This window comes from Rhinatrema bivittatum, chromosome 1 (assembly GCF_901001135.1).
Source record: "Rhinatrema bivittatum chromosome 1, aRhiBiv1.1, whole genome shotgun sequence".
NCBI lineage: Eukaryota > Metazoa > Chordata > Amphibia > Gymnophiona > Rhinatrematidae > Rhinatrema > Rhinatrema bivittatum.
The window spans coordinates 258042173-258062123 of record NC_042615.1 but is presented as its reverse complement, the minus strand read 5'-3'; the positions used below and the strand labels follow the sequence as shown (position 1 = coordinate 258062123).

Sequence of the window (19951 nt, the reverse complement as noted above, 5' to 3'; positions counted from 1 at the left end):
CACATGTGGCAGTTCAGGGTGGAAAGCTGAGTCCATCTAGCTACATTAAGAAAAATCAAATTATCAGGTAAGTAATTTCTTCATTTCCTAGCATGTAGACAAATGGACTCAGGACCAGTGGGATGTACCAAAGCTACTCCAACATGGTGGGAGGCTGCCCATGGTCCAGTCAACACCGCACATGAAAAGGCTGCATCCTCCCAGGCCTGCACATCCAGCTGATAAAACCTGGAAAAAATATATAAGGAGGACCATGTCACAGCTCGGCAGATATCGACAGGGGACAAGAAAATAACCTCTGCCCATGACACTGCCTGAGACCCAGTGGAATGAGCCCTAACCTGAGTAGGCAATGGCTTTCCAGCATCCACATACGTGGCCGTGACCAGATCCTTAATCCAATAAACTATGGTAGTCCGCGAAGCAGGAGCACCCTGCTTACTCGTGCCATGGAGAACAAATAGGCGAACCCTCTTTCAAAAAGACTCAGTGACCTCCAGATAGATACCGCACTAGTCATTTGTCGTCCAAGGAGTGCAAGAGGTGAAACTCCTCCACATCCCTGACCTTATCCAGGGATGGCAATGAGATGGATTGATTCAATTGAAAGTCTGAGACTACCTTGGGCAAGAAGGATGGAACAGTACACAGCTGTAACGCCCCCAGTGTCACATGAAGGAACAGCTCCCAGCAAGACAAGGCCTGCAACTCAAATTCGACACGCAGAACATGCAGCCACCAGGAACAGTCTTCAAGGTCAACAACCATAAGGAAAGGCTATGCAGCAGTCGGAACGTAGGGCCCACCAAAAAAATCCAGCACCGAATTAAGACTCCACAATGGAATCAGTAACCTCAAGGGAGGCTTAAAATGCTTCACTCCCTTCAAAAAATGGGCCACATCAGGATGAGAGAAAGGAACACCATTCACCAGGCCTCAAAACAGGCAAGAGCCGCAACCTGCACCTTCAAGGAATTAAGGGCCAAGCCTTTATTCAATCCATCCTTCAAACAATCCAGAATGAGAGGGATCTTAAATGAATGAGGAAGAACACCCCGCTCCTCACACCAGGCCTCAAACTCACCAATCCCACACATAAGCCAAGGAAGTAGAGAACTTTCAAAGACGGAGTAAAGTGGCAATCACCACAGAGGGACCATTCATATGACTGTAGGATTTTGCCAAATCCATCCACAAGGATATTCTAGATAGCCAGGAGATCATGTTACTGACAGACACCCCATGGGAGCAGACCCAGGTCAAATTCTTCAGGGTTTCCTTGCAAAGACTACATAAGATCATGCTCCCCTGCAACCCAGTTGCCTGTTTGCACTAAAATCCATTTGCCACAAAACAAGCAAAAATTCTCAGCTCAATGAGTAGGGCCCTCAATTCTAACAAGCTGACAGAGACAACTTTCCACCCCAGACCACAGGCCCTGAAGTTGCAACAAGCAGATGAGAGGCCTCCTTAACCCACGTTGTAGGCATCTGCGGTCAGAACTTCTAGGTGCTGCAGTGGTTTCAACAGGTTCCACCACCACTCCAGAGACTTTCATATCCAGGATGAAGAGACTGATTTCGGAAACAATAGATGAATTAGTTGATTCCACTGGAATTCCAGAGTCCATTGCTGCTTGCACAGGTGAAGATATGCAAAGGGAGTAATGTGGGCCCAGAAGATCCAGGACCAACCTCTCCGATATACTGTCTTCACTGCAGCAGCAGATTTACCAGATGTATCAAAGTCTTGGCCCTCTGAGAAGACCAGAAGGCCTTCTCTTAAGTGTCTTTCCACACCCCTCATGAAATGAATGCTTTGCAAGGGTAAACAGATTGATTTGTGAAAATTAACGATACAACTCCTTAAATCAGTGAGCTTTATCACTACTCAAAGGACACAAAGGGCATCACTGGGGAATGAGTTTCTCACCAGCCAATTGTCCAAGTATGAAAAGATGCAGATCCTCTGTTTTCTAGGCATGCTGCCACAACTGCAAAAAACATTTATGAATATCATGGGGGCAGCAGAGGTGCCAAACAGGAATATTCTGATAATGAATGCTATCCACCACAAACTGGAGGAATTTGCGATATGCTGCGTAGATAGGGATATGTACATAAGCAAGCTTCAAATTCTAACCAATCCTTTGCTTCAAGGAAGGGAGTTAATTTTGAATTTCTCCCAGATAAGGTAGCTGAAGAAATTCCTTAGATATTAGATTTATTTATTTATTTGGAAGTTTTTATATACTAACATACACTCCGAGCATCACATCGGTTTACATGATACATGAACTTGGCATGGTAGCGCATTACAGGGAACTAGTCATATAAAACAGGTACCTTAAACAGATAAGAGATGAGAACACAAACTTAGCTTAAAGGTGATTAACGTGAGCTTAAATTACAATATTTATAGTATTTACAGAGGGTATGTAAAGGGAGGGAGATAGGGTTAAGGATAGGTTCAATAAAAGGGGGGGGGAGCAGAACGGGGAAAAGGAGGGGGAGCGGGACAGAGAGGGTGAGGAATGGGGGTGAGGGCTAGAGGGGTTCAGGGGGGTGTTATGCCAGTGTATGCCAGTTTAAACAGCCAGGTCTTAAGTTTCTGCTTGAATTTCTTTGTGCAGACTTCCTGGCGTAGGCTAACTGGCATAGAATTCCATAGGGCGGGAGTGGCTAAAGAAAGCTAACGAGCTTTTGTTGAGGCAAGGTTGTACAGTTTGGGGGAGGGTGTGCTTAGGGTGGCTAGGTATTGATTTCTGGTCGATCTTGTGGAGGTGTAGAAAGTTAATGATTCTTTGAACCAGTTAATTTCGGGGTTGTGGAGGGCTTTGTGAATGATGGAAAGTTTTATATCGGATGCGGTATTCGACTGGGAGCCAGAGTAGACCCTTGAGGATGGGTGATGTGTGTTAGTTTCTACGGGTGTTGGTGAGGATGCGGGCGGTGGCATTTTGGAGGATTTGGAGTGGGTGTATGGTGTTCTTAGGGAGATGGGCCTCATACCACCCAAATTCTTCAGCATTAAAAAAAATTTACTAGAAACCTTTGCCTGTATCCTTGTGAGAGATCCCTTCTACTGCTCTGAAAAGTTTGATTACTAGGAATGGGTCGTTAGTTAGAATCTTATTAATGTGATGTGCCATAAGCCTTGCTTAGTTTTGTGTCAGCATTTTTATTGTATTTTTTATGTTAAATTCTTCACATTATTGATTGTTCTTTGAATCAGAAAATGCCATATGAGAACTTTAAATAAATAGGAGCATCTCAAACTGGGAGGCTCGAGATGAGGTGGAGAGGGGCTCCTGGATCAGCTGTTTGAGTAGGAATTGAATAAATCACAAATGGTAACTGTACTCCACCATTTTTATTTTTCCAAGAAGGACCCTTCCCCACTGGGGAAACTTGATCAGGAGAGGTTGCGATATTCTAGCTCAAGAATTGGGGCCTGACTTCGGTTGTACCACTAGTTGCACCTTCAGTTGTTTCTGGTACCTCTGATTTACTCTATGTGGTTGCTGGAGCTACAGCTGTTGAAATCTCTGTAGTTGAAAAGAGCTGTATGGCCTTCTTGGAAAGTAATAATTCTTGAGCAGAGAAACACCTTTACCTTGTCTCCAAAGATATGCGGGACATCTGTCAGTCATACACATCCTCCCTGAGCCTGCTTACTCTAAGCCATGTTAGTCTTCAAGTAATTGGTTGATTTTATCCTGCTTGTCCACTGAGAAAACAAATTTATACTGCTTTCCCCAATAGAGAACAGATAAGTGAAAGTCAGAAAATCATAAAATGCAGTCACAAAATGTTTACGTCATGATTTGCTACATGTGCTGAAGATTCATCATGAAAACACATGACTATTAAATCTCTACGTTTTATTGCAGAAAGTAGTAATCTTTAAATCTGGGAAAATACCTACCACATGCGAGTTTCAACATCATACTTGTACAAATCATCTGCTAGCCTGTATTTATTGGCACTGAAAGCCTTATAACCTCCATGGATGTAAATGGATTTTGTATTTGGATCGTACACACTGCTGTGGCCATATCCTCCCTGAACAAGGGCTCCACTTGTTTGTAAAATATTCCATCTGTTTGTAGCTTTAAAAAAACAAAAAAAGAAACAAACACCTTAGCAAATTCTCCTGTGGGACTTTGGGTTGTAGAGAGTTCTTCTGCAACTACTATAACCTTGAAATACGTATTTAAAAGCATTCCTCTCTATAAACCTAGGCATGTTACATTGAACAAACAGTTAAAACATTTGGACACCGCATTTAATTTCAAGCAAGCTGACAGGCTACAGACTGTCAAAAAAATTAATACTGTCCACAAGTTACATTTTTTTTTTTAAGTATAGATTTCATCTCATGTACAGTTTTATATTATGGAAGCCTTATGTAGTGATTTTTTAAAATTTAAATTCTGCCTTTTGTAACATTTACAAGATTACATTCCAGTACAGAGGGCTTACAGTCTAAGTTTGTCCCTGAAGAAATGGAGGATGACTTTACTTGTCCCAAGGAATATCAGAGGAATTTGAACCCTGGCTTCCTCAGCTTGCAGCCTGCTATTCTAACCATTAGAATAGAAAAGTACACTAGTAGTTAGAACAGCAGGCTGCAAACCAGGGAAGCCACGGTTCAAATCCTGTTGATAGTTCCTGAGACCTTGTAATCCACTTTGAATTGTCATGAAAGGCAGAATATGCATTTTTTTTAAAAATATATTTTTGTTTGGTTTTATATACCGTGTTCTGGATCAATCACATCAGTTTACATCAAATATTGCAGCTTAAAAATATAAAACACAAAATACAACCACCTAAAATACCTTATAAAATACAGAGTCAATAGAATAACCAAATACACAGTTAAATTACAAAATGGAGTTTTAAACTTTATTTTACTATAGAATTTTAGATCTTATTTAAATCTGTATTCTTTCTCCAACTGCTTGCTCAGCCAATTATGTTACCCTCTCATCTTCTTTACCAAATGCTTGTGTGAACAGCCATGTTTTAAGTTTTTTCTTTTGGTTTTTTTTTTTAAGTTGAAAAAATGGGTTCCAATCTTAACTATTGGCATTGAATTCCATAATTTCGGCCCGACTAGAGATAAAGCTCTCTTGTACTTTTGAGTCTTGCCATTTTCAAGGATGGGATGGTTAAAAGTCCCTTCTGCCCTGATTGCAGATGTTTGTGGAATATGAATGTGTAATAATGCATTTAACCATTCTATATTCTTATTATTCAGAGATTTATGGATTATACATAATGCTTTGTATTATACTCTGTAAATTATGGGAAGCCAGTGAAGTTCTTTAAAAATAAGTGTGCTTCATTGCTGGCCCTGGAGAAGGTAGTGTGGACTGCCCGGAGCGGGACAGTACTGGGTGCCCAGCTGGAGCCAACACTGATTGGCTTCTGGGATGCGCTACAGAGGAACCAGATCCAGATGCCTATACTGGGAAGGAGTGCCAGAGGAGTGAGTGTCTGTAGAAAATAATAGTTGCAAGAGAATCCAGAGAGTAGAGCCACGTAGAGCCCAGAAAGCCTGGCCATGGAGACTCCAGCAAGAGGGGGCTGCCAAGGAGCCAACACATGGCAGTACAGAGCAGGCTCTCAAGGTAGTGCAAGAGTTACAAACCCAAGTGGTGGCTTGCAGATGGAACAGAGCAAAGAAGTAGTGGCTGTATCAAGCAGAGAAGATTCTCAGGATGGACCTGGAAGTGGTGGCATTAGAATTAAGTAGCTGCTAGCAGACCAGAGATGACTGTGCAAAGCTCAAGAGCCAGATCATCATGCTGACCTCCCAAGTCCAGAGCTCTGACACAAGCGGAACATGCCCAAGCAGCAAGTGAGCAGCCAAGGTAAGAGCTGGCAGTCGCAGTGCAGTCTCAGCATGCACTACTATGGCAGCACACTACACTAAGGAAAGCATATGAGGTCACAGCTGCTGGTCTAGAGGCACAGTTGGCAGAGGTAGCAGCTAAAGGGAAAAGCAGCAGCTCTTACCGTTATTACTAGCAACGGTAACATGGAATAGACTTAGTTTTTGGGTACTTGCCAGGTTCTTATGGCCTGGATTGGCCACTGTTGGAAACAGGATGCTGGGCTTGATGGACCCTTGGTCTGACCCAGTACGGCATGTTCTTATAGAATGTAGGTCATCTGCAGGTTACCTACATTCCACCAGCGCGGTATAGAAAGGAAACTGCTCACCTACAAAGTAACATGGTATAGCTACAGGGACAGCTGGAGGAGCTCGTACAGAGCCATGGCCAAGAGCAAGCCAAGTGACATGAACTGGAGGTCACCAATGCTGAGCTTCAAGCCCATGCACAGGAGGTAGCCCTCAGGAAGAACAGTGTCCGAGAGAGAGAAGAGGCAACCTGACAGAAGTTCACACAGCTGATGGAAGCATATACAGTGCTGACAGCAGCTAGTAGACTTGCAGCGCCAGTCCAATACAGAGTACATGTGTATACCAGAACATAAGGAGAAAGTGACAATTCTAGAGAGACAGGTGGTACAGGCACAAGCGAGACAGGACAGTGATCAAGAAAAGATTACAGCTCAGTATGCAGCCACTAGGACACAGAACCAAAAGCTGGACATCATCAAGGAGCGTATCTGCCTCACGTACCCTCCTAGGGCAAACACTCAGGAAAAGGACAAGCATTTCCAAACTACAGTGAACATGCTCAGGCACCAGTTAAGGAAGCAGAAAAAAAGCTGCAGGAGGAGTCCAAAAGCAGTGAAGGAAAAGCAATGGAAGATTAAGAGGTTGTAGACTGAAATGTCCCTTCAGAAGCAGGAGCAAATACTCATGCACTGGGTGCAGGAACAGAGCAATAACGTCCTGCAGCTGCAAGAAGAAAAAGCAGTACAGCTGGATCAGGTGGTCCCAGGAAAAGTTTGAGGCCATGCAGCAGACACTGAAAAGAACCATTAAGAATCTGCAGAAAGAGCTGCACAGCGCAATGGTAGGGCATTCACAAAAGCTCAATGCACTGAAACAGCAGGACCAGCAGAAGGCCTTTGAATACATGCCAGTAGAGAAAGATATTGCAGCCACCCAGGAGCACCTGGCAGAGAAGAGGACTACTGTCCACAGTAGGAACATAGACCTAGAGTTTTACCTAAGCTTGCAAGGTAAGGAAATACTAAAGCTTTAGCAGGACTTAATATCAGCTACACTAATGGTTGAAGACACTTTTGTCTGTCTGGTAAAAGCAGCAAGTGGCATGCCCAACCAAGGTGCTCCACTAAACCAGGAGCATCTAAATTACATTATCAGTCAAGAAAATTTAAATGCTACAGAGTTTTGTTGAAACTAAGCTAATACCCTGCAAGTTAGGGTCAAAGGGATTTCTAGAGAGACACTCTTTGGAAAACAATCTGGAGCATGACAACAAGGAGTATGCAGGGGGAAAATAACTGTGGAAGTTAAAGCTGAAGTCAGAATAGCAAAATGTAGAGAGAAGGCTAAAAATCAGTCAAGTTGCTGAGCGTTCTCCCCTTGCAGAAGTGAGATTCCAAAGCCTATACATTTAGGAAAAGAAAGCTTTGGAAGCCTAGAGTGGGATTGCATGAGAAAAGGCTGGAGTCAGTGTGCTTACTACTCCAGCCCACAAGATACTGTTCAGCCATCCTCACACCCTTTTTTTTTTTTTCTTTTTTTTTTTTTAAGAGGAAGCTTTGCAGGAAAAAGAAAAAATTACTGAAGGAGAGGAGGAGAGAGAAGGCAACCCATTGACACTGAAGCCTTGGAAACCCCCCTAGATCTTATGGCTATGTTCAACTTGGAGAGGGGGGAAAAGAATGAAATGCTAATTGATAAGACAGGCTACTAAAATTGGAAACAATGGGAGATTTCAGTTAACCCAATATTTACTGTTCTAATCTCTCCCCTCAGGCATGCTAAGGAAAAAAATGTCTAGATGCCATAAAAGCAAGTTTGCTTACGGCAAAACTTGTCTCTCCAAGTTAGTAGTGCTTTGAGCTCTATTGAGCACATATGCAGGAACATCTGAGCAACTGTTACCTCAGAAGCCTCCTCAGTCTATTTCAAAGCTAGCTAACTGTAATTGACTCTCCAGGGAAGAGGGCAGGCATCTCATGGTTAATTCATCCTATTTATGGAACACACCATTTATGGTGAGCAAATTTGCTTCCCCCCTCCCCCTATCGACAAGCAGGGCTGAATTAAACATGAACTATGGGGAGTCTCAAGCTGAGGGATGCAGTGGAGCATTTTCTAGGAAAGCAACCTGGACCCCACCATGGAGAATAGATTGCTGCGAGACTAGTTTACACCCAACAGCCTGTCTGAAGCTATTGTGAGCTCAAGAGGTCGTCCAGACACTAATGGAATGTAAAGATGTAAACTGATGACAAGTTGCGGCTTTGCAAATGTCATTAAAAAGCATGTCTCTATGATGACCAAAAGTAGAAGCCATAGCTCTGACCTGATGAGCTTGGACAGACTGTGATCTGCAAGTTTGCTAAGGTATAGAAGCATTGAATGCATTCTGCTATCCACACAGACAATGTATATTTGCCAACTAACGTCAAGTTTGTTAGGGCCAATTGTAACAAACTGAAGCGTGGCAATGTGGATGAGTTTACCTCTTAAACTATGTGAAGGCTCTTTTACTGTATGGCATATAGCAGACAAGCCTAGAGCTTTCTGACTTTCATAGGCAAACTGCAATGAGGAATTTTGCTTTCCATGTTAGGAACTTAAGAGAATCCATCTGTAGTACCTCAAAAGATGGCTTCATTAGTTGAGGAAGGACAGCATTCAAGTCCCACAGGTTTGTGTCAGGAGCTTAATGTGGCACAAGCTCTTCATAAATCTCAATATTGGCAAACGAGTAGAGATAGGTTCAGCGTGTACCTGAACATGGTAGGCTCTTAATGTGCTGAGCTGTACTTTCACCAACTATGTGGCGAAGGCCCAAGTCAGGAACAAGTATGTGAGTGCTCATGCTAAGGTTTTCTGTTGGTGCCATTTGGAATAACAGATCCATTTGAAGGGATAGCTCAATGACTTTCTAGCTCTATGGAAAAAGACGAGCAACTACTGAGAGTTTAATTTCCAAGCCATGAGACTGATGAATGGAAGTCAACAACATAGGTTTAGTCTCTAGATATTTAAGGGGGACTACTGGGAAACCATACAAGTCATGAAAACATGTATCTGGGCCTTGCTGGAGCTGTAAGAATTAAACGAACGTGATCTTGCAGTAGGTTCTGCATTGCACCAGCAATGTGCGATAATAGTGAAAAGTATCTGTGAATGCTTGCGCCATGATCAAGGAGGAAGGTGCACTGAGCCAGTCTGAGATCACTGGATAGTATTAAGGAAAAAAATAATTTAGTTTTCTGCTTTGCTGCAACAGACTATGGCTAATCGCCCAGTGGAATAGACTATTGGCTGTTGATTTTTGCAAACAACTCTCACAGTCTGATTCCTCTGCTGAGGCAAACTGCCAGCATGCTAGAGACTTCTGGAAGACCGGTGGCTCACAGGACAGGTCAATGTTTGGTGTGCACTGCCAATCTAATGCTTTCTTGCATTAGATGAGGCCAGGATACTGTACCTCCCTGTATGCTGACATAAAACATAACCTATTAGGCCATTTGAACTAAGATGCTCTTCCCCAGAAGATTTGATTTGTGAGTGTATCTGACCACTATTAATTCAAGAAGACTGATTTGAAAAGTAGCTTACCTCGCAAGATCAGTTCCTTGGGGTTCAAAATGATTCTGTATTAGTGCCCACTCCATTTAAAGGTGGTGTTCATCACTAGCAAGACTTGAGGAGGGAGAGAGTGAAGAGGCACTCCTTGGGCATTATGCTTTTACAAGCAATGTAAATATTTTCTTGGAAATCGATTAAGTTTGATAATGGCTGGGTCATCTGATTCCAGTGAGAGCAGTAACCAGTGTAGATAAAGGATATAAATACAGGTCAGCAGGACCATGTGCAATAGTCACTGCCATATGACCAGATACATCGAAAATTGCTCTGGTTTTCAAGCTGAGAGATCATTGTGTATGAGCAAAAATCATGGTGTATGCTCCATCTGTCACCTGAAACATTCTTTCCTGCAGCAAGACCAGGTGGTATATTTGACTTAATACTGACCAGAAAAAAAAAAAAAAATCTAACCTTGTACAAGACAGTGTGTCTTGAATAGGGGAAAAACACCACCTTTTCTCAAGAGCTTGGTGTAACTAGCTAGTAGTCTAGGCATGGGAAAAACTCAAATATCCTGATGATGCACATGTGCAGATACTTGTAAGACACTTGGTAAGCCCAGTCAGTTAGACTTACCAGGAAGGCCGATAGGAGAAACTTGTACTGATAGTGGGAAAAATCCACCTTGAAGCAAAGGCAGCACCAATGGGAAGGACAAATTGATATATATATACACATGCATATACTTCACATCAAGAGTGTACATCCATTCTTACTTTGGATGTAAGGAAGAATCATGCTGACAGAATTCATTATGAATTCCTCTGAAAGTAGATATTTGCTTAAGGGACTGAGAATTAGAATGGGCCACCATCCACCTGATTCCTTGAGAATGAGGAAAATATTGGGAATAGAAATCCCGCCTTTGCTAGGATGCAGGGTCTTAAATCATTTGTTAGTGAAGAAGCAATGGCACTTCTTGGCGCAGCTGTGTCAAGGGAAACAGATGCAGATCAAGATTTGAGCAGTGTAGGGGAGATGGTAGCTGATAGAAACACAACCAGTAACAAGAATCCTCGGTCTTAAGGACCTGGAGGTTCATGGTTATCTGGCGCGTTGCTCTAAGAAAATTTTAACTCAGATCGTTCAAAGGAATCAAAAGCTAGGATCAGATATATTGTAAGCATAGACTTAAGCTGATGGCTCTTATACTAATGGGGACTGACACTGGGCTGGAAGAGGTATCAGGGGGTATTCTTGAAAAGGTTGGCATGGACGCTTATGAAAACATGACAGTATTTACATATATAAGGCTATTGAAAGCCCTTGAGAGAGTAGACAATTACATTCTGTTCCTGTTATAAACTGATATAACCACCTTCCATGGAACTCATCTCGGCTGCTATTCCCGAGCCATATCACATACCAAATTCCAACTGAAGCTGAGGAGGTGCGTGAAAATGGAATAAAAGAAAGATTGTAGACAGAACGGCGATGGTGACTAACATACTCTTCCAACTTTAAAAGCAGCTGTGAGTAATAAGTCTAGATGAGGTAGAAACACCCCCCCCCCCCCCCACCCCCAAAGTACAGTCATGAGGATATTGCACCCTACAGAACTGGTGCATAGGCGATCTAGGCAATAAGCATGGTGATTTGGATTTTCTTGGAAAAACTGTCTTGCACCCTTTTTCAAGACGGTTACTCTAAGGAGGTGGATGACAGACTCCCAGACTTATTTGGTCTCTGTATGTAAGAAACAGTTTCAGCACCCCTTTGGTATGAGAGGTTATTTCCGGGGCTCCAGGCATTTTCATCCCTACAGAGGGACTACCTTTCAGCAGACTCAGTCCTTTCATCCCCAACAGCACAAGAGAGGAGCGAGCTTGGGTGGTGGACCTTCCCGAGCTTCCCAATGAAGGTTTGCTCAAAGCAATCCCCATAGGGAGATGCACGTCCACCATCTGCTATAGACGGAGAATACTGGAAGGCTGGGTTCACTGCAGGGTTATATATATATTTTGACATCAGCTTGCTCCGTCTCCATCTGCTTGCAGGGGAGCATAAACCCACTGGCCTTGAGTCCATCAGTCTACACACTAGGAAAATGCCATTTTGCATGCATAAAAATTGAATTGGGTGTTATACTTATTCACAAAAATTATACACACAAGAAATTGATTATAAACTACAAAAACAAAAAGTATAACACATACCATAGATTTTGTTATAAAACAAATTAACTGCAAACTAAGCAATTGAATTCAAGTTCAATTTCTGCATTTCCATGCATACAGCCCACCCAGAAAGGATGCATCTGCTAGACAATCAGTCGATCAAATTTGGTTGAGTCACCTTTTTCAGTGTGTAACTCTTCGAGCAGGCCTAAAATACCAATGCCCAAGTTTTGAATCAGGTGTCGAATATTTTGGAACACTAAAATTTGGGATTTTACAAGTAGCTCAGAAATGTTTAAAATCAGAATTAGCTTGCTAACCAGTACTACCTGTACTCACCTAGATTATATTCTTGAATATTGCTTATATATCCATAAAGTGGGCAGTGGCCAAAAAACACAAGCATGACATCACTTCCATCGCTCAAAGTCACAATGTGTGCCGAATGCCCGACCACTGCATACTGCTCCTTGGCATTCAATTTCACTGGAACCCACGACTGATTCTGGATGTGGAACACCCATAGATCATTTGTAACATTCCCTGTGGCATCTATTTTACCTCCATACATGTAGATTTGATCCTAAAGTAAAGCAGAGAAACAAAATTAATGTTGAGTGTTGCAATGACAAAGGTGGCAATAGTATTTGACAAAAAATGGATAATGATCAAAATTAGCAATTAATCTGAAGGACACTGAACATTTAACATGATGCGCAAATTATTTAATTTAAAATAGATTTAATCACCAAAATACCAGCCCATAGAACCAACATCAATTTAAGACCAGCATACAGCTTGAGGATGTAGAGCTTGAGTGACATCCTACTACAACCTGTTTATCTAGTGACATTACTTCTAACACTGCACAATTAAACTTATGGATAAATCAAGTCTCTCTTGAAGTCACTACTGTATTATAAGCATAGGTGCTTAAGGAATGGAATGCTGTTCAGTTAGCAGCATACCAAATGGAAAACTGCCATGATACATGAGAAATGCGCTGTGATAAAACCTATTCTAAAAAAAAAAAACACAACTTGACCCAACCATCCTATCCAATTACCAGCCCATCTCGAACCTGCCTTTCCTGGCCAAGGTTATAGAAAAAAAAGTTAACCACCAGGTTTCAGAATTCCTAGAAAGCCAAAATATACTTGTCCCTGCTCAACACGGTTTCAAGAAAGGTCACAGCACGGAGTCACTTCTTATGCTCACAGATACAATACTTCGAGGGTTCGATAAAGGTACTTCATTTCTCCTAATACTTCGACATCTCCGCCACATTTGACTGTCAATCATAAGATCTTACTTCACAGACGCAATGAAATTGGTCTCCATGGCACCATCCTCCAATGGTTCCAATCATTCCTCTCCAACAGATCCTTTAAGGTAACCCACAAAAATACAACATCAGAACCAATACCCCTCCCACAGGGAGTCCCACAAGGATCATCCCTATCACCAACCCCCTTCAATGTATATATGCTTCCTTTATGCAAATATCTTGACAAAGCAGGCCTTTCATATTTCCTATACGCTGATGTACAGATTCTGCTTCCCATCAGGGATAACATCAATAATACACTAATCCGATGTGAATCATACCTCACGGAGAAAAGCGATATCCTCTCACAAATGACACTCACTTTCAACAAAAGCAAAACGGAAATTCTACACCTTTCCAGCAAAATGTCAACACCATCCACTGACCCTGCAACACCACCCAAATACAAAATGCCTACAACTGTTAGAGACCTCTGAATCATCTTGGATAAGGAACTAAACTTTAAATACCATATCAATACACTGATAAAAGAAGGCTTCTACAAACTACAAATTCTTAAAAAACTTAAACCCCTGCTACATCCTCCAGATTACTGGACAGTACTGCAGTCCCTCCTCTTTGCTAAGTTAGATTACTGCAACGCCCTCCTAATAGGCCTACCCGCTGCCACCACCAAGCCCCTACAGCTCCTTCAAAATGCAGCCACAAGATCACTAACAAACTGCAAAAAATCAGATCACATCACACCTTTACTCAAACAACTCCACTGGCTACCTGTCCCATTCAGGTCTCAATACAAGACCCTCATGCTCATTCACAAAGCAATCCATAATGACAAAGCCACTTGGTTACAAAAACCACTTAACCCTAGCAACCCTATAAGAAACCTAAGCTCAACAACACAGGTTTACTTACAACTCCTTCCATTAAGGAAGTTCAAGTCTCCACAAGAGTACGTGCTGCATCAATAGCAGGTCCCCACATCTGGAACACTCTCCCAGCTCCACTCAGAACAGACTCCTAACACCATCCTTCAGAAAGAATCTCAAAACATGGTTCTTTCTGAAAGCATTCCCTGCAGAAAAGTAATCGCAGTTCTCCCTATCCCTCACCTCCCCTTTCCCCCTTTTCTACTCCCATATAGCCCGAACCAATTCCCCCACTGCCTGGAACATAGTAAGTTAAGTTATTCTGTGAATCAAGTTTTTTGTTCAAATAGTTTCTTATAGTGACTCTTACACTGTTACAATGTACCATGTCTTCCGACATCCTGTTTTATGTAAACCGGTGTGATATCGGTATAGAAAAAATAAATAAGTGCTACAAGGACACCTACAGAGACTATCAAACAATTTTCACAGTAACTAGAAGCTGCCCAGTTATCATGCAATAGTGACACCTAGTGAACAGATTTAGGGCCCATGAATGCAGGGTTCCTGGAACATGTATAACAGCTGAGAACATGTCAAGAGGCTGGGTTGAGTTGGGAAGGAGATATAAAAATAGGGGTGGGGGACCCCTGTACAATTGCAAATTGAAGGGCATGGTGCTATAGCCAAGACCAATTCTGAACCAAGAGATTAAAAAGAAAAGAAAAATCCTAAATTCTATTAGACTGATAATTTGCATTTAAATGGAGCAAAATAAAAATTCAGTGCAACATATGAGGTAAAATGGGTAGGGGAGATGATTTTGAGAAAGGGAAATGGAAACTTGAAAAATAAATTAAAAGCACAAAGAAAAGAACAAAATTTGATACAAAACCTTCAAAAAGTACATAATAGCGTAATGACATTTTTTGTTCTGGAGACTTAATACTCAAATGTTCTGTTTCATAGTTCCTATAGTATGTAAGCCCAGTGAGTAGAGATGGAACGGCAAAGTAAAAACGTATAGGCATTGTCTTTGGAAGCAGCTTGCAACTAGAAACTTGGGACAAATATTCATGGGGGAAGCAGGGAAGGAATTTAACCAAAAGATTTACCGTATTTTTCGCTCCATAAGATGCACCTGACCATAAGACGCACCTAGGATTCAGAGAGGGAAAATTAAAAAAAAAAAAAAATTTGTGCTAAACCGGCTCTGCGTCTGGGCGTCTTATGGAGCAAATTAGGGGAGTGTATAGCTTTTTTTTTTCTCCCCATTTTGTTTTCAGGTCTGGGGAGGGCCATTTCGGTCCACTCCCCAGATCAGAAAACTTTTCTTTCTCCGGGAACCCCTCCCCCCCCAAAAAAAACCCCCATCCCAACCCTTTAAATTAACAAGCCCCCACCCTCCTGACCCCCCCAAGACCTGCCAAACGTCCCTGGGGGTCCAGGAGCGGTCCGGGAACGATCTCCTGGGTGTGGGCCGTCGGCTGCCAGTAATCAAAATGGCGCCGACGGCCCTTTGCCCTCACTATGTCACTGGGACCGACCGCTGCTATTGGTCGGTCTCAGTGACCTAGTGAGGGCAAAGGGCCGTCGGCGCCATTTTGTTTACTGGCAGCCGACGGCCGAAGCCCAGGAGATCGTTCCCGGACCCCCGCTGGACCACCAGAGACGTTTGGCAGGTCTTGGGGGATCAGGAGGGTGGGGGGTTGCAGTAAATTGTCGGCAGGTCTTGGGGGGGGTTGCAGTAAATTAAGTCGGCAGGTCTTGGGGGAGTCAGCAGGGGGGGGTTGTTAGATTTTTGTTTGGTTTTTTTTTTATATTCGCTCCATAAGACGCACATACATTTTCCCCCACTTTTGGGGGAAAAAAGTGCGTCTTATGGAGCGAAAAATACGGTACTTAAATGACTGTTTAATGATACTCAATTGCAAAATCTTCTCTCAACCATATACAAATTTATTTCTACCTGCTATAATGAATTCCTACATTTAATACTTATTGTAATTTCCTAGCATTTCTGCTAAGACTTCTAGTTATTGTACATAGGTCTGTCTGCCAGGCTACATATACAGTAATGAAGTCCTAGCAGAAACAGCGCTCACACAGCTGTGTCTCTGGCAGGCTGAGCAGGGGACCTAGAAGACTGGCTATTTGGGCAACAACCACACTAGCAATGGTAACTATTTAGTGAGGCTGCAATTATCAAAGAATGAAAAATACACCCATCTGCTTGCCTCAGGCAAGTTAATTTTCATTATCCACAAGAACTGGCAACATCCTCACTGCTGTGAAGCGGAAGCAGAAAAGCAGGGCTAAGGGAAACCACCACAGGAAGCAGGAGCAGGTGGAGCAGAGCTGCATAAAACAATCAACCCATCCCTTCACAGGAAAGAACATAGAGGAACAGGGACATAGAGCACACATTCAAACTTCCATGCACCCCTCTTCCTCCAAAAGGAGCAAGCCAGAGGAGTCGAACTGCATAAGCTCATATACCTAAAATGGTAGAGCACAAATGAAGATGACAAAACTATCCTAGATAAGAAGAGTTATCTTACAGGCAGTCACGCTCTATGGCTGACAGCTAGTATGTACCCTTACTGTTTGGACAGAAGTAAATGGGCAGATTGCATGGACCGGCTAGTCCTTTTCTTCTGTCATCCAATATGTTTTCCCATGCCACTCCTTATATTGACCTTCATATGTTCTCTATAATATTGCTATTAAAGAAATATATATTTTAAGAGAAAGTTAGGGTAAATTCCCATGGCTGAGAAAATTAAAGGGGAGGCAGTGGTTCAAGTTGCCAGAGCAGCATTTCTTGCTGAGTCATCAAAATAGCCTCCAAGCACCAGAATGATACCAAAAGAATTATATACTAAAAGTAAAAGCAAAATGATTGAGGAATGGAGAAATTACTTACCTGATAATTTTGTTATCCTTAGTGTAGACAGATGGACTCAGGACCAATGGGAATTGTGCTCTCCTGATAGCAGATGGGAGACAGTCAGATTTCAAAGCTGACGTCACTCTACATATACCCGTGCAGGTAGCTTAGCTCTTCAGTATTCTCCTCGAAAAGCTATTGTGGATATATGTGTGGTTAACTAACTTGATTAACTTGCTTAAACTCTATTAACTTGGACTGGTTCAACTGATTTCCAAACTGGAGACTGCCAGTGCACTCAACCAATTAACGCAGACACCAGACAAACCATGGGCGTCTTGAACTAGGGGTAAGACATGGCTTACCCGTACTTGATTTAGTCTCTAGGTTTGTTACCCAAGTTTCTCGAATTCCGGGGCAGCCGTGGGCAGGATGCGGAGTCCATCTGTCTACACTAAGGAAAACGAAATTCCTAAGGTAAATTACTTACTAAGGTAAGTAATTTATCCATTTCCTAGCATATAGCCAGATGGACTCCGGACCAGATGGACTCAGGACCAATGGGCTGTACAAAAGCTACTCCCAGACAGGGCGGGAGGCTGACCGTGACCCACTTAGTACTGCCCTTGTGAAGGCTGTATCCTCCCAGGCCTGAACATCCAGGCGGTAGAACCTGGATGTGGTGCGTAAGGAGGACCATGTCGCTGCTCGATAGATCTCGGCAGGCAACAGCAGCTTGGTTTCCATTCAGGATACTGCTTGGGCCCTTGTCGAGTGATCCTTAACTTGTAGAGGCAAGGGCTTCCCTGCCTCTACATAAGCCACCTTCATTACTTCTTTGATCCAGCGGGCTATGGTCGCCCGTGAGGCCGCTTCCCCTTGTTTCTTCCCGCTGTGAAGGACCAATAGATGGTCCATTTTGCGCACAGGTTCCGATCTTTCCAGGTATCTAACAAGGAGTCTGCCGATGTTTAGATGGCGAAGAAGGAGTGAGCCTGAGTCCTTATGTTCATCTGGAGATGGTAACGAGATGGTTTGGTTCAGGTGAAACTGGGAAACTGCTTTCAGTAACAATGAGGGGCTAGTGCACAGCTGTATGGTTCCAGGTTTGAACCTAAGGAACGGTTCCCGACAGGATAGTGCCTGAGGTTCGGAGATGCAACAAGCTGAACATATTGCCACCAAGAATGCAGTCTTCAAGGTTAGGAGACGTAGCGATAGGCCATGTGTTGGTCTGAAGGAAGTTCCCGCTAGGAAGTCTAATACTAGATTGAGATTCCATAGAGGCACTGGCCACTTTAGGGGTTGTCCAAGTTGTTTAACCCCTTTCAGGAAGCGGGAGACATCTGGATGGGTTGATAGTCTGATGCCATCCACTCCAGCTCTGAAGCAGGACAGCGCGGCAACTTCAACCTTGAGAGAGTTGAGTGACACCCCCTTCTTCATACCGTCCTGCAGGAACTCCAGGATCATGGGAATTTTGACTGTCTGTGGGAGAATCCTGCAGTCCTCACACCAGGCTTCAAATACTCTCCATATCCTTATGTAAACAATGATGTGGAGAACTTGCGCGCTCGCTGCAGGGTGTCAATCGCTGCCTTACAGTAACCGCTCTTCTTCAGGAGAGTCCTCTCAAGGGCCAGACTGTAAGAGAGGATTGAGACTGATCTTCGTGGAGGATCAGACCCTGCCTGGGGGTAGGCACAGAGGGCTCTCCACCAGTAGTCTTCGCATGTCCGCGTACCATGGTCATCTTGGCCAGTCCGGGGCTACTAGTAGAACTAGTCCCCTGTGGTGCTCTATCTTGCGGATGACCCTGCCCAGTAGTGGCCATGGGGGGGGGGGGGGGGGGAAGACGTACAGTAGGTCTTCCTGTGGCCAGGTCCGGACGAGAGCGTCTATTTCCTGGGATTGTGGTTCTCGTCTGCAGCTGAATAACCTGGGAACCTGGATGTTGGAACGGGTTGCCAGCAGATCCATAGGGCTGGAAAGCCCCAGTTAGAAGACCGTGGTCGACATGAAGTAGCCTGCTGAGACGTTGTCTTTTCCCGCAATGTGGGAGGCTGAGATTCCTTGTAGGTTTCTCTCCACCCATGCCATGAGGGGATCTATCTCCAGAGAAACTTGTTAGCTCTTGGTTCCTCCCTGGTGGTTGTGTAACCGGTCGCGTTGTCAGACATTATTCTGATTGACTCGCTCCTGAGTCTGTTGCTGAATTGCAGGCACACGAGTCTGACTGCTCGAGCTTCCAGGCGGTTTATGTTCCATTTTGCCTCTTCCTTGTTCCAATGTCCCTGGGCCATCAGTTCCTGGCAGTGGGCTCCCCTTCCTTGCAGGCTCTCATCTGTGGTGAGCAAGATCCAGTTCGGTGAGGATAGGCTTACTCCTCTGCTTAGATGGTCTTCCTCTAGCCACCATTGGAGCTGAGCCCAAACCTCTGCTGGTAGTTGGAGGGAAATTAAGTAATCCTGGTTCAGTGAGTTCCAGCGTGACAGTAGTGAGCACTGGAGTGGTCGCATATGCGCCCTTGCCCATGGGACGACTTCCAGGGTTGATGCCATGAGGCCAAGGACTTGAAGGTAGTCCCATACCTTGGGGTGCCCTGTTCAGCAATTGTCGCAATATTTCCTTCAACCTCCTTCTCCTCGAGGGGGGAAGGAATACTTTCTTCTGTTTGGTGTCGAACCAGGCCCCCAGGTACTCTAGTGACTAAGAGGGCTGTAGACTGCTTTTGCCCGTGTTCACGGTCCATCCAAGATCCTGCAATAGGCTCTTGATTCTATGGGTCACCTGCCAGCTCTCCTCCGAAGACTTTGCCTTGATCAACCAATCGTCCAGGTAAAGATGTACCAGGATCCCTTCCTTCCTTAGTGTTGCCACCACAACCACTATAATCTTGGTGAAGGTCCTGGGGGCGGTTGCCAGGCCAAAGGGTAGCACCCAGAACTGGTAATGGTGACCCAGTATCACAAAGCGCAGGAAGCGCTGGTGGTCCTGATGGACTGGG

General features: G+C 43.8%; 1 protein-coding gene across 3 annotated transcripts in view; it reads right to left on the bottom strand.

Moving 5' to 3' along the window:
• Positions 1-19951, bottom strand: part of ATRN (attractin) — a 504108-nt gene that overhangs the window by 335464 nt on the left and 148693 nt on the right. For all 3 annotated transcript variants that reach the window (XM_029594059.1, XM_029594068.1, XM_029594051.1), the window contains exons 8-9: positions 12237-12480; positions 3928-4111 (exon numbers count right to left, since the gene is read on the bottom strand). In XM_029594059.1, coding sequence (XP_029449919.1) covers positions 3928-4111; positions 12237-12480 — 428 coding nt within the window. The remainder of the gene's footprint in view (positions 1-3927; positions 4112-12236; positions 12481-19951) is intronic.